General features: G+C 35.3%; 1 protein-coding gene across 5 annotated transcripts in view; it reads left to right on the top strand.

Moving 5' to 3' along the window:
- Positions 1-16004, top strand: part of PARD3B (par-3 family cell polarity regulator beta) — a 1291415-nt gene that overhangs the window by 1229111 nt on the left and 46300 nt on the right. The window contains exon 23 of one of the 5 annotated variants that reach the window (XM_074191568.1): positions 4613-15546. The exons of the other annotated variants lie outside the window; for them this stretch is intronic. Coding sequence (XP_074047669.1) covers positions 4613-4616 — 4 coding nt within the window. The 3' untranslated portion in view covers positions 4617-15546. Of the gene's footprint in view, positions 1-4612; positions 15547-16004 lie in introns of those variants that run through there. 5 annotated transcript variants of the gene reach the window in all.

Genomic DNA, 16004 nt, shown 5'->3' with positions numbered 1-16004 from the left:
CAGTGATTTTTAAAAGAAGGTTCACAAAGCATTTCCCTTCTAGAAATTGAGAGTCACATAATATTCTAGAACTAGTATTGGTGCCAAAGGAACTGGATTTAAATCTCAGCTCTCAGTTTCCAAATTTGTAACATGACAAAGATCATTACAGAATTTTTGAATGGAATGCACAGCCTTCAAGTGTCAGATAAATATGAATTACTATTATCACTATTATCATCATCATCATCATCATCATCATTATTATTATGAAATTTCTAACCTAGGGCAAGGTTCTCCTAACCCTCCCTATTTCCTCATCTGAAAGAAAAAAAAAATAAAGGTCTAAAAAAAATTATCACTAAGGTCTCTTTCAGATCTATGATGTAGATAGTGCCATGATCATATTTCGTCTTCAGTTATTAAATAAGTTTTAAATATGTGATATTGTCTTTTGAGAAGGTATGTGGTGAATGAGCTTTAAATATAGATCTCATTGAGATTCCTTCTGTAGACTTTAAGATGCTACTATAAATATATTTTCCCTCCTGAATTATACCACATATTGAAATAAAAGTGCCTTCTTCCTGGAAGAAATATTTCTTAAAAATAAGTGATTTCAAGAAGTACTCATCTGTGAACCTTTTACCGATTAGAAATGGCTCTCTACTTAAGGCTTTCTAATAATGTCCTTTAAGGAGCATTTTAGCTCATTTTTATAACACATCTAGGTTTTGTGATTTATATTAAACATTAAATGTAATAAATTCAGATTTTTTTCAAAAATGAGCTGCAGTATCTCTGACTCACCCATTTTAGTGGAATGCTCCTAGAAAGGTTTAATTTCTATCCTTCTCACTTATAATAAAACAAGCTTCAATTGTCTCTTCCTTGACATCTCTATTAATGGAAATGACATGTTTGCAGTGATGTGGTAACAAGATTGGTTGTTGATGCTATTTGATGTTAAAGACCAAAGGTTCACTCCCAAAGGCTTGTGCCTCGTACATACATCACTGACATCAGTTCCAGTGAATGTTGTGCCAAAGACTATATGAGTTTTGGACTTTTAATTATACAAATGCCAAAAGAAAAAATTCCAAGGTCCTAGAGAAAATAGTTCAAATAAGTTGGTTTATGTAACTGAAGTTTTTTTTTTATTGTGCTCAATAAATTGAGCCTTGAAATTTATTGATTGATATATAAAATAAAGAAGCATCAAAAATTGATAGTCTTTCTATTTTCTATCCATTCTGGATATTACATATGTTTTATTTTTCTAGGATCCTTGGGCTTAAAGCTGAAATGCCCAAATAAATAGATGTTTTCTGACAACCTCCAAATTCTGAGGACTTGAGAAGTAATGTGATATACCTAAAATAATGATAGCAATTATGATAAAAATAATCATAATAATAACTGGTATTTCTGTTAAATTTACATAACATTTTATATACTTTATCTCCATTAAGTCTCACAACTACTTAATACTGTTGTCCATGGAGATTGTTAGTTAATGCCACAGTACACAAAGCACAGGACCTAGGGTCAGGAAGATTGGAGTTCAAATACAGCCTCAGGCTTTCACTGACTGTGAAACCCTGGACAAGTTACTTTACCTCTATTTGCTTCAGTTTTCTTAACTGTAAAATGGGAATAATGGCAACACCTATCTCCCATGATTGTTGTAAGGATCAAATGAGATAGTGCTTATAAAATGTTTTACAAACTTTATAGAAGTGTAAGCCATCATTATTATTATCGAGGTTTTTTTTTTTTAAAAGAAAGAAAAGGGAAGAGAAGAAAAAGAAAGAAAAAAGAAAGAAAAAAGAAAAAAAGCTTAACACAGTGCCTGATGCATGGAAGGTAGCAGAGATAATTATTTCCTTCCCCTCTCCTTCCCCCCCTACACTTACTATCCATGTGACCCTAGACAAATCACTTCACCTCAGTGTCCATAGCAGTATAATTATGATAATAATAATAATATCTACCTTGCAGTGTTGTTGGAAGATAAAAGGAGGTATTTTTTCAGTTTATTTATTTATTTTTACATTTTTCCATAGACATATGAATATTTTTAAGTAACAAAATTTCCTTCCACCCTCCCTTCCCACCCCCTCCCCTCAGGGGCGAACAGTCAGGTTAACATTGTACATACATATTTTTGATAAACACATTTACAGATTAGTCATTTTCAGTATGAGAAATTTGGATTAAGGAAAAGAGATACATAAGAGATATTTTTTGTAAAGTGTTCATCAGATTCTGAAGGGTTTGGGGGCTGGGTTGTTTGGTTTTTTTTTTTTTGGAGGGTTTTATTTTGTTTTTCTTCCTCTAGATGGCGATAACATTGACCATAGCCGGTCAAATCCAGTTGTCCTAGCTCTCTGAACTGCTGAGAGCAGCTGCTTCTATCAAGTGTTGTTATTAATATATACATTGGTCTGTTGGTTCTACTCCCTTCACTCAGCATCTGATCCTGTAACTCATTCCATGATTCCCTAGAGTCCAACTATTTATGGTTTCTTATAGAACAATAGTATTCCATTGTATTCATGAACCATAATTTGTTTAACCATCCCCAATTGATGGGCATCCCCTAAATTTCCAGTTCTTTACCACTACAAAAAAAAAGCTTAAATGAATATTTTAGAACATGTGGGACTTTTCCCATTTTTTTATGATTTCTTCTGGATATAGGCCTAGAACTGGAATTTCTGGGTCAAAGGGAATGATCGGTTTTATTGCTCTTTGGGCATAATTCTATATTTCTCTCCAGAAAGGTTGGATCCATTCACAACTCCACCAGCAATGCATCAATGTACCAATCCTCCCACAACTTCTCCAACATTGATCATTTCCCCTTTTCTTATCTTGGCCAATCTGATAGGTGTGAGGTGATACCTCATAGCTGTTTTAATTTGCATTATTCTAATAAATGATTTTTATGTGATTTTATATATATAGCTTTAAATTCTTCATTTGAAAACTGTATGTGTGTGTGTGTGTGTGTGTGTGTATCTTTTGTCCATTTATCAATTGGAGAATGACTTATAACCATATAAATTTTATGCAGATCTATATATTTTAGAAATGAGACCTTTATCAGAACTCCTAGTTGTGAAGGTTATTTCTCAGCTTTCTGGTTTCCTTCTAATTTTGGCAGCATTGATTTTATTAGTGCAAAACCTTTTTTAATTTAACATAATCAAAAATCATTTAACTTGACCTAACCATGATTAGGACAGGTTCAAAAGGAAACAAAATCTGTTCTCAAAAAGCTTATGTTTCTACTGGCTAACATTATATTAATTGTTTGGTCATAAGTTTTTCCCCTTTCCATAGATCTGATAAAATATTTCTTGGTCTATTAATTTATCTATGGTGTCACCTTTTATGTCTAAATCCTGTAACCATTTTGAACTTATTTTGGTATAGAGTGTGAGATGTAGGTCTATGCCTAGTTTTTGCCATACTATTTTCCAGTTTTCCAACAATTTTTATCAAATACTTCTTATTACAGAAACTGCTGTCTTTGGGTTTGTCAAACAATAGATTGCTGTAGTCATTTACTGCGGTTTCTTTTGAACTGTCCTAATCCACTGATCCATTACTCTATTTCTTAACTAGTACCAGGCAGTTTTGATGACTGCCACTTTATAGTATAGTTTTAGAACTGTAGAGCTGGACCACCTTCCTTTACATTTTTTTTTATCAGCTCCCTTGCTATTCTTGACCTTTGGTTGATCCAGATGAATTTTGCTACTCTTTTTTTCTAATTGGTAAAATAGTGATTTGGTAGTTTGATTTGGTATGGCAATGAATAAGTAATTTAATTTGGGTAGAACTGTCATTTTTATTATATTAACTTGACCTAACCATGAGCAATTGACATTTTTTCCAATTATTTAGACTTTATTTGGGTAATACATGCTTTATAATGGTGTTCATACAGCTTCTGAGTTTGTCTTAGGAGGTAGATTACCAAGTATTTAATGTTGTCTATAGTTACTTTAAATGGAATTTCTCTTTCTGTCTTTCTCATTCTTGGTCTTTGTTGTTCATATGTAGAAATGCTGATGATTTACATGTATTTATTTTAATATCCTGCTACTTTGCTCAGTTTTCTTAACAATAAAATAGGAATAATAGCTATTATTATTATATGTTATTAAAAGAAGAAAGAAAAAAGAAAAAAGCTTAACACAGTACCTGGTCTATAGAAGGTGCTATAGATATTTATTTCCTTCCCCTCTCCTTCCCTCTCACATACTTATTAGTCATGTGACCCTGGACAAGTCACTTCACTTCAATGTTCATAGCAGTATAATTAGGATAATAATATCATCTACCTTGCAGTATTGTTGGAAGATAAAATGAGGTATTTTATTTTAGATTTTTTTTCAAGGCAAATGGGGTTAAGTGGCTTGCCCAAGGCCACACAGCTAGATAATTATTAAGTGTCTGAGACCGGATTTGAACCCAGGTACTCCTGACTCCAGGGCCGGTGCTTTATCCACTGCACCACCTAGCCTCCCCAAAATGATATATTTTAAAAGGGTTTTGCAAACCTTAAATGTTTTCTATATAAATAGTAGCTATCATCAACATCATCTTCATCATTTTACAGATGAGCAAACTGGGATTCAGAGAGATGATTTGCCCAAAATCACTTCAAGCAAATCCACTTCAACTACCCTTGAGGAGAGATGGTCACACTACATGAAAAAAGTTTTCTAGTTCTATTGTATAAGAGAATATAGTACTTTTTTAAAAAATCTAGTACAACATATTTTAAGAATTGCTCCTTTAAACAATATGGCAAATTTGCTCCACTCTGCGAATGAGTTATAGTAACATTATAAATTCAATTTTTGTTATGATTTGAAAGTAAAATCAACTTTTTCTTTTCTTTCTTACCTCCTTTTTTTTCATTCCTTTTTCCTTCCTTTTTTCTGGTTTAGACCAGTGATTTTCTCTATGTTAGAACTGCAAAAATCTCCCAAATTGAAAGTTTCTCCTCTACAGAAATTCAGATGTGCAATTTATCTGCTTCCTTTAACATCTTAGAGAATTTCCAGAATTATGACTTGTTCGAGGCCATATAACTATTTAAGTGTCATAGGAGCTTGACTTTGAAGCCTGGTCTCTGTGACTCAAAGTCCAGGACTCTTGTTTTTCTCATTAAACTTTAGTTTCTTAAATAATAAAACTGTTTACCTTTCAAGGCTCCAACTAGAACTGAACATTAGCTTAGATTATTTACATAATATTCATCAGATGATTCCAAGGGAGGAAAGATGAAAGGAACTTGTTTTTCCCCCATGAGACAAGATGCCCAAGGGAAGACTAATTCCAGTGTTCAAGGGTCCAGAGATTATCTCAGTTAGTTAGAACATGGGCTAATGAGGCCACCACTCTGGGCTCAATCCTCATTTATTTCTTTTGGCTCTGCTCTGATCCATGGCACTCTTAGACCTGGCCAGCCATCTTGGCTAACACCATTTGGAGGGATGGTAGGAAGTCATGGAAGAGCCAGTGTAAATCCATCACTAGTACAGGCAGTCTCCCAACTTACAAAAGTCCATTTGTAAATTGATCGTTTGGAACTTGGAAATGTTTTCTCATGGAAACAATGTTATATGAGGTGGTTAGGTTCCCAGGCCAGCCCACAAAAGTCTATTTAACCTGTAATGTAGCTGAAGTACACTGTAGATTTGGAATGGAAGAGAAATGGTAGAAAATAATTGTAGTATTTAAGGAAAACAATAAAATTGAATAAGAAAGTGCTTTCTTTGTCTTAACTGTTAGTGTTTTTGAGAAAGTGGATTTGATTATAAAGTGTAGATGGAGACTTTTATGGAGATTCAGAAGGAGATATTTGGATCTTTTCAAAAATTAAGGCAATCGATGGCCTTGGTTGCTTTCGGACACTTTTCTTTTTTAAAAATGTTTTCAGGAATGTGTTTCCTGAAGTTTTTTTTTTAATTCAACAAATATGTTTATTTCAATAAATATGCCCTTAATATGTGAATTACCTGAGCTGGAGATAAGGAAGCAAACTATGTTCTCAAAAAGCTTATGTTTCTACTGGCCAACAAATTAAACAAAGAATAAGAGAGGTTTTCCTTATATTAAACAAATAAGCAAGGTCGGGAAAGGGGTAGTATAGAAAAAGAGGGTTTAGTAGAATGGGTGTATGTTAGGGACTGTTGTATATGGGAGCACTGGAAATTATCTTCACCTGGTGTCCTTGACCACCAGAGCCTTATCTTACTAAGTGCCACAGGAGGGGGAGTGCATTAGAGACTGGGAAGTATATTTAAGCTCTGGTATTTGGTTCAATAAATGAAGACCTTGGAGGCCTTGATGTACAAAGGGAGAACTTGTCTTCCTTGTCTCCTGTCCCTCCAATGTTCACCTGGGCAAAAATTGAGGGAGTCCAGCAAGGAACTCAACAGGTATATATGTGTAAAAAAAAAAAAATTCACCTGAAGCAAAATTAATTTATCTGCTTGTCCCAGAAAAACACAGAGGGGAAAATAAATTTAAGTGCTTTAAGCAATCTCCCTACTAACTGATAAATAGGGAAGAAAGGAAGTGATGGAAAAAGTCAAGTTATATTTATTACTAAGACCTGCCATCAAGTTGATGTTGCTGTGTCAGTTTATTTCCTAAGAAATGTTTTTAAGCTAGTTCTCTCTAACTTCAGGAGTATCCATTCTGGAATAGCAACACAAAGAACACACTTTATTGAAAAGTATATATGTATGGTTTATTGATATTTATTCAATTAAGTCACCCAACCCCTGCTTAAAGGATGCTCAATCAATCCATCTCAGTCATGAATCTTTGAATGAAGTGAAATGATAGGAAGAATGTTCATATTGACTAGGATCTCATAGTCCTGTATAAAAACAAGGAGTGAGCAGACAAGAAAGAGAGTATTCCTGGAGGCCTCCCCTTCGGGACCTAAAGACCACCTTCTTCTCTTCTCTCACCAGAAGAGTCCTTTGAGGCTTCAAAGGGTCCAAAGAGTTTTGATCTTCTCATTTGAGTCCTAGCAGAGTCTCCTTATCAGTTAATGGTGGGATCTGCATTAGGAGCCAAGGACAGACCACACTCAGATTTGTCCAACTTGAAGGGGAAGTTCCTGATTCTCTCAATAATGGGAGAACAGAACTTCTACCCATCAAGTGTTATCCCCTTCATCATATGTATTCTCTAAGCTTGTGTCCACTTTCCCCAGGACTCTTTCTGTATTTCTGGGACCATGTTTCACAGAATAAGGGCATATTCTGTAACCAACTGTTCTTATTACAATATTCACTTTCTAAAAGTTGCTCAGTGCTGGCCAAATAAATGATTCCACAAGATGGTCTTGGAGACAGGAAGGTTGAAGCTCTACCTCAGGCTGTATGAGCCTGGACAAGTCACTTAACTTCAGTTTCCTCAACTATAAAATGAGGATAATAATAATACCTTGAAAGGTTATTGTGAGTATCAACTGAGATAATATTTGCAAAGTGCTTAATTAGTACCTGCCCTTAGGCTCTATATAAATGCTTATTCCCTTCCCTTCCCTCTTGAAGGGAGACAAAGCTTTGTTTCTCAAGCAGATGGTAATAGAGAATAACCCCTGTATCCCTGAGGAGATTTACCCTGGTATCTCTGGGACTATGATAATGGGAATTGTGATAAGGATGCATCAAAACTTATATGGGCTATATTTGTTTATGAAGAACAGGAAATGATTGACACTGAACAGTTAATTAATTTTTTACTTGATTACAAAAATGATGTTTACACATTGGTTCTGTGTGAGCAGTTATGATAAATACAAAGTATTACAAGCAACTGATATGATTGTAGAAGTACTAGATACTAAAATTCAATAACCAAGATTAGTTTTGTAATCTCCCTTTTCTATACTTGCATTAGAAAAGAAAATGTAGCAAATGCTATCTGAGATCACTTTAGCTCAGACTAGATGACCTCTTGAGGTCTTTACTGCCCTTTGATTCTGTGAAGCAATATGATATTGAAATAAATGACACATTATATTAACATTTCTATGGAATCTAATTTATCTAGACTAATGGGGGAAATGATCTGGACATAAAAACCTAAGATAATATAATTACCTGGGCCTCACTATGCATTGTCAACATGACCCCCTACTTCCACCTCTATTCTCATCACAGAGTCACCTTCTACTTTCTAACCTTAGCCTCAGAATTTCTGACCTTGAAAGCCAAAGCCAAACCTAAAAGAGTCCTCATAAAGCAGAAAATCGAGTTGCGGTAGGCAGGTTTTCAACATTCTGCTGTCTCATTTTGCTGAATTGTTACTGTTCCTAATCTTCTTATAAATGCATAGGATTCAGAGATGCTGATCTTGAGATGCCAAAAAAGATTTGGGACATTTGCTTCCTAGAAAATTTAACTTGAGGAAATTATTAGGATTCATTGGCACAGTGGAAAAAGCACTGCATTTGAAGTCAGCGGACTTTGGTTCAAACCCCTCTCCTGCCACTGTGTGATCTTGAACAAATCACCTAACCTCAGTAGACTTCAGTTTCCTCACTGTTAAAAAAATTATAAAAAAGGAGTTGAACTATATAATCTCTAAGGCTAATCCTATCTCTAAATCTACGATCCCATGCATTTCAAGTTTAAGACAACCATGTATCTCTTGGATAATTTTTCTTAGCTTGCTCCAAGACTCATTTCCAGCACTATCTCTTACATGAAACCTTTTCTGTTGTTCCTTCAGTTATTTACTGCTTTCCCTCCTTTCCTGAAATTATTTAGTATTTAGTTATCTTTGTAGATATAGTATCTTTTCCCCCCATCTTCACCCAGAGGATTCAAATACAATAGCAATATTCCTGAAAGTTACAGAACCAGATTAAAATATTTGGGGAAATAGTTAAAAAAATAAATAACAATACAACATAGATAATGTGTTAATATCTGTATATCTATAGGGATCCTTATCCCCAGTGGTATTTGAGTTTGATACCACTGACCCAATAGATTGTAAGCTCCTGAGGCCAGGAAAAGTTTTATTTTTGTTTTTGCATCCCTGGACCTTAGTACAGGCTCTTAAAAAGTGAGAAGTGAATTGTATTAAAGTCCAAAAAAAAAGGTTATTCTAAATATGCTCCCACTGTCCAAGGGAAACATTTTCAAACTTTGGAAAGCACAGTTGTTGACCCAAAAATGGTGCCTAGGACCAGATGCATCTTGGGTTTCTATATAATTACACTCACAAGTAGATACAAGCAGTCACAATTAGGTACTTGCACCTTGTTTGAAGGCACAGGTGTCTAATTGAACCCACAAATGGCCACTTGGCAGCCTCAATGCAGTATACATCAACTTATTACAGGCAGTAAGTGGTACCAACAAATACATGGACCTGGTTAAGAAAATGCTGTAAATCTACTCCCTCAAAGCTCAGTAGTACTGGTAACTGCTCTCTCTCATCTAACTTAACACTTGAACTGAGTCCTGCCCCACGGTGAGAGGCATCTTTGAAGCCGGTAGGTCCAAAGAAGGAAATGTCTGCAGAATCTTTAATAAAGCGAATGGTGCTTTATGCTTTTAGGCTAATTAGATGTAATCAAACACATATTGTAAACCAGGTCAATCTGAAAGTGTATTCTGCCCTAATGGGACCAGTCTATTTATAGTGACTAAAAGATTGAAATATGTGTCCCGAGGGATACTTTGGTAAATATTAGTTTTCTAAGGGTTAATCTATTCTGATGAATCATTTAATAGGAATGAGAGTTACAGGGTCTCCTCTTGCCTCAGGAAGGATCCAGTAGATATTTATTTAAATGGGGAGCAGTTGTAGAGAAAGGTAAGAAGACATGGAAACTGGGAGCTGTTCCCCAGGAGCTCAGCATGGGGTGGGGGCAGGGAGAGGTAATTGATATCCTCAGGTTTCACAACAGCTGAAGCAACAAAGCCAAGAAGGGACACATGGACACTCACACAGGTTCAACTGTCCAAAGAAAATGTAGGGAAGACTGTATTGGCTGACACATTCCAACTTTAAGTTTAAACCTGGGGAATGTACAGTCTGCAATGTTTGATCCCCCATTTTTCTCAGGGAACTGAGTGAACCCAACCAAAGATTGACATCAGAACTCTTTAACAAATACATGTGAATAAAAACACACCAGTATTTCAGTGATACAGCCCTATTCCTTACCCAGAAATGGAAGAAGTAAAAAGTGATTTCACAGTTCAGGAAAGTCCTCAGAACAGTAAAGATGAGCATGCATCTTGGGAAATTCCTACCAAGGCAACTGGAACTTTTATTGTGAACTGAGTGATTTCTTTTTTTGGAACTAAGCGCACATTATCTTGGCCATGCATATCATTTATTTACAAAGTAAGACAAGTTTGTGGTTTAACCACCTTGACAAGTTCTATATCTGTCTTAGCTCTCCACTCACTTTAATATTCTATTCTTTATTTATGATGATATCTTCCCATTACAGACCAGGCAGTGCAATTGTAATAAATCTCCATAAAAAGCCCATTCGAGTTCCAAGTTACCATGGGTTTAATATGAGCAAGAACAATTTGAAAACATATATTGATTGTGCTTTTTTATGGACTGTATGACAGGCTTAACTCATGGCTTCTTTCATTTTTACTGGATTGAATCTCAACTTTAATGCCAACATAACATAATTCTTTTATGTGGATGACCATTCTTCTCTCTCTCCTCACCCCACATCCAAGGAAGGCTATTATAGTGAAAAATTACTCAAGAATTCCCTTCATTATAAAGATTTCATCAGAAATGTTTCTTTTTTTAGTGGACAATGGAAAACATTACATTTTCCATTACTTGCCTTCATTGTGTGTTGCCTTAACATATAAATTGAAGCTGTTGTTTATCCTTCCTTCTGGAAGAAGATCATGATGTGAATTAGATTTGAGTGGGGAATGTGCTATACTAAGACACCAGCCTCACTTTGTCCTCCAGAACCACCTTGGATCCAGTGACCAATATGGATCAGGATGACTAGAGATAGCCCTGGATGCACAGCAAAGTTAAGTGACATGCCCAAGGTCCCACAGCTTGAAAGTGTTTGAGGTCTAATTTGAACTCAGTCCTCCTGATTCTGGGGCTGGTGCTCCATGTACTACTACCTAGCTTGCCCCAAAAATGGAAGTTATAATTACATTGACAGTTTGGAGGCAGAATAAAATTATTTGCAAAACATTATTTCTTTTTTAAAAAAATCAAAGCAAAACCTTTAAACCTGATTTTTTCTACTGTGTGATATTTTATTTTGAGTCACTTTATTGTAAGAAATCATAATTTATTAACCTCGAAGTTTTATAAATATAAAAAAAATTCTGCCTGCCCACTCTATATTGTTGGGTACTTTGAGTAACCAGAACTGCATGACCCATTTCCATTATGTAAAGATATTCTCAGATGCTCACTAGGTAGTACACTGGAAAAGCTTTCTAGGTCTGGAATCCAGAGATCTAACTTCAAGTCCTCCTTCTTCCACAGGCAAATCACCTCTTCTCTGGCCCTTAGTCCACCATTTCATCATCAGTGAGGGGGTTAAATTATATTTAATTGAATTCAATAAGTATTTATTAAATGCCAATGGGCAGCAAAGAGAACAAGCAATTTATTGTTGTACAGTCATGTCCAACTCTTTGTGATCCAACTTAGGATTTTCTTGATAAAGATCCTGCAGTGTTTTGCCATTTCCTTCCCCAGCTCATTTTACAGATGAGAAAAATGAAGCAAAGTGAAGTGACTTGCTGAGGATCACAAAGCTAGGAGTCTGAGGCAAGGTTTGAATCTGTATTCTTGATGCCAGGCTCAGCACTATCCACTGCTACCTGGCTGCCTCAGCTAGATAGCTTATATGAGCTGCACACAGGATTTTATGTTAGATACTGGAAATAAAAAGGGAAAGTCCCTGCTCTTCAAGTAGCTTATATTTTAAGAGAAAGCAGAGAAAGAACATAGACAGGTAACTAAATTTCTTTTTTTTTAATTTTATTTATTTAAGGCAATGGGTTAAGTGACTTACCCAAGGTCATGCAGCTAAGTAATTAAGTGTCTAAGAGTGGATTTGAACTCAGGTCCTCCTAACTCCAGGACTGGTGCTCTATCTACTTAGCCACCTAGCTGCCCCCAACATTTAAGTAAATTCATGCAAAATAATATACAGTAATTTCAAGAGGGGAAGAGACATCTCCAAGCTCCCTCCCAGCTGTAAATCTGTAAGGTTACATGTAAAAAAAGCAAACGTTGTTTTCATTCCTTTCCATTGACAAAACAATAAAACCAAAAACAATTCACATCTAGGTTTTGATTTAAAAATACTTTATAGCATTATCACATTAGATAATATAAAAACATAGATACAAATTACAAAGTAGACATGTCTAAGATATGATTGTAACTTTAGTTTTGACACAATTAGAAAAGAAAGAAAAGAAAAGGCTTGTATGAACTGATACAAAGTGAAATGAATAGAAGCAGGAGAACTATTTATACAAGATCATAGAACTATAATATAAACAACTTTGAAAGACCTAAGTACTCTGCAATGACTTGCCTGTCTTCCAAGGGAACAGGAATAAAACATGCCTCACACCTCTCTATTGGGAAATAGTGGACCATGGTTACAGATCAAGCCATGCATTTTCAGACATGATATTTGTTTGACTTGATTCTACTTTTGTTATGGGACATAGAAAGTCTGGTTCTGGAAAGAGAGGGAAGTAATGATCGTAACAAGAAAAAAAAAGTGTTAAGAGGAAAGAAAAGGGAATATATAAAACATTTTAAAAGAGGGTTCAGAAGAGGACATACAGATAGGACCACATAGTTGCTATCATGTCAAATTAAGGTATATTAGCAAGAATAAGATCTATGTAGTAAATTCAGAGTTTCATGTACAGACTTCATTTTCATTCCTTTGTTTTTGGCAATAGTCATGTTTTGGGATGATTTTCTAGTTCATAATAAAAAAAAGGGAAAAAAAAAAGAAAGCCATGTGAGAAAGAGAATTGACCAAAGACTCTGAGGACAAGGATTCAAGCTTAAATCTTTCAATTACAACTTGTGTGACCTAGAAAAAGTCACCTGACTTGTTTGTACCTCAGTTTCTTTATTTGTTAAATGGAAAAGTGGATCTGAGGACCAAATGGGGTCACAGAGTTGGACAAAACTGAAAAACAACTAAACAAATTGTTATCACTCTTACATTAGTCTCATCTTTTTTATGGTTTTCAGATAAAAGCAGATCAAGTTATTACTCTTTTTAATACTCTATGGACTGCTATAAAGGTTTTTAAAAAATGAATGCTTCTTATAACTTAAAAAAAAGTTGGATTAGAAAAAGTGAGTCTCTTTTGCAGACTCTCTAAAAACATCTTCAGAACAGAACCAGTAATAGATGAGACAATGGGGACATCATGCACTGTTCCCCTGTGGTTTTAATTTTTTTCATCTAGGTCTCTGTATTTTGAAAGCATTTAAAAGCATGTAGTTTAGAGATTATGAGGATTCAGTATAGTGGCAGAGATTTTGAAAATGTTGTTCTTAAATTAAATGATGTTTGAAAGTTTGTAGGTAACTGTTCTGTCTATACTGATTATCTGGTCCCAATGCAGTTTGTGTGTTGAATTCTAAAGGTTATACTGAGGGTCAACTTTGTAAAATGGGAGTTTATAATATGCTGGATTTGAAATGAAAGCAAGCTTCCATTAACTCTAGCCCTCTTAACATATTTTCTTAGGTTTCTGCTAGATGCTAAATTTTTGCAACCTCAAGTGAGTTTTGTTGCATAGTTTATATCCTTCCATTGCATAATTTACACTGATCAATAATTCTGGGTTCCTTCAGACTGACCTTTCTCTCATTCTCAGTGGCAATGACTTGAACCTGAATTACTCTTTAATTCTGTAAACATATCTACATGACCCAGAATTTTCTTGATTCATCTTTGTTGATATATTTTTAGTTGAGTTCATGTGGATGTCACAGTTCATGGAGCACCTTATATCTTAGGGTCTCTATTGTAAGCTCAACTACATGTGACAAATCATATATAGATTTACATATATATACACACACAAATATTTATGTGCATAAATACACATATATATTTAATATGCACATATATATACCTGTTACAACTGCTTTTGTGAAATGATATTTTTAGTTTTTTTCTGCTCTTGATATTAATTTTCTGGAATAGCAGAAGGTAGGTAAAAGAACAGGAAACAGAAAACACAAGTAAAAATACTAACTCTGCCCCTTATTACTTGCAAGACCTTATGGAAGCTACTTAATCTCTTGAGGGTTTCAAGTTTCCCCACCTTTCTCACAAGATATAGTTGAACAAGATTATCTCTAAGGGTCCTTTCCTATTCTAGATCTAGGATCCTGTGGTTTCCTTTAATCCCCACAACAATACAGAGAGCTTAGTAATATGGATATTATCACCATTTTGTAGAAGAAGGAAATGAGGTCGAGAAATTGAACTACCCAGGGTCACACTGCTACTAAGAATTTTTTTCTGTTAATATTTTTATTTGTTTTCCAATTATATACAATAGCAGTATCTACCTATCATTTTTGTAAGGTTTTGAATTTTACAGTTGCCCACCTCCCTCCCACCCCACAGAAGGCTGTCTGATAGTCTTTACATTGTTTCCATGCTATACATTGATGTAAATTGAATGTGTTATATGAGTAAACATAATAATAAATATACACCCTCCCTGCCCCCCCCCAAGAAGATGAGAAACCTCAAGAATAGAGAGAGAGGGAAAAAAATGTACTTCAGTCTGTGTTCAGATTCCAATGTCTCTGTCTCTGGAGTGAGTTGCTTTCTTTATCATAAGTCCTCCAGAGAAGTTGCTTCAATATTTTTCCCACAGTTGCTATTACTAGCTGTACTTCGTCTCTATTCTATTCTCTCTCTCCTTTCATCCTGGCCCTGTCCAAAAGCGTATTATATCTGAGTACCCTCTCCCATGATCTTCCCTCTCTTCTATCACCTAGTCCCCCCCTTCCTTCCCCCCATTCCCCCTTATCCCATCCCTTTCTTTTTATTTTTCTCTACGGTAAGATAGATTTCTTCACCCTATTAAGTGTGTATGTTATTTCCTCTCTGAGCTATTTCTGATGAGAATGAAGGCTCACTCATTCGCCCTTGCCTTCCCCCTTTCCACTCCATTGAAAAAGCTTTTTCTTGACTTTTATGTGAAATTTCTTAGCTTGGGGCAGCTAGGTGGCACAGTGGATAAAGTACTGGCCCTGGAGTCAGGAGTACATGGGTTCAAATCTGGTCTCAGACACTTAATATTTACCTAGCTGTGTGGCCTTGGGCAAGCCACTTAACCCCATTTGCCTTGCAAAAAACTAAGAAAAAAAAAAGAAAGAAAGAAAAGAAAGAAATTTCTTAGCTTCTTCTTCATCTCCTTTCCCTTCCTCTCAGTACTTTCCTTTATCACCCATTGACTCCATCTTTTTACTATATTATATCAATATATTCTGTTCCTTCCTATGTCCTGTCTATATATATATATATATATATATATATATATATATATATATATACTCCTTCTAATAGCTCTTATAAATGAGAAAGTACGAGTTATCAATATCTTCTTCCCATGTAGGAATACAAACAGTTCAATATCATGAAGTTCCTCAGTTAGTCCTTCTCTTCTACCCCCTCTACGGTTCACCAGAGTCCTATACTTGGAGATCAAACTTTCTGTTCAGCTCTGGCTGTTTCAATAGGAAAGTTTGAAAGTCCCCTGTTTCATGGAAAGTCCATCTTTTCCCCTGAAAGAAGATGTTCAGTTTTGCTGGGTAGTTGATTCTTGGTTGTAAACCAAGATCTTTTTGCCTTCCAGAATCTCATATTCCAATCCCTATGAGCCCTTAATGTAGATGCTGCCAGATCCTGTGTAATCCTGACTATGGTAGTTGGTAGTTGAATTGTT

The sequence above is a fragment of the Macrotis lagotis genome, chromosome 6 (assembly GCF_037893015.1).
Source record: "Macrotis lagotis isolate mMagLag1 chromosome 6, bilby.v1.9.chrom.fasta, whole genome shotgun sequence".
Taxonomy (NCBI): domain Eukaryota; kingdom Metazoa; phylum Chordata; class Mammalia; order Peramelemorphia; family Peramelidae; genus Macrotis; species Macrotis lagotis.
This window is presented reverse-complemented; position numbering and strand designations above follow the sequence as displayed.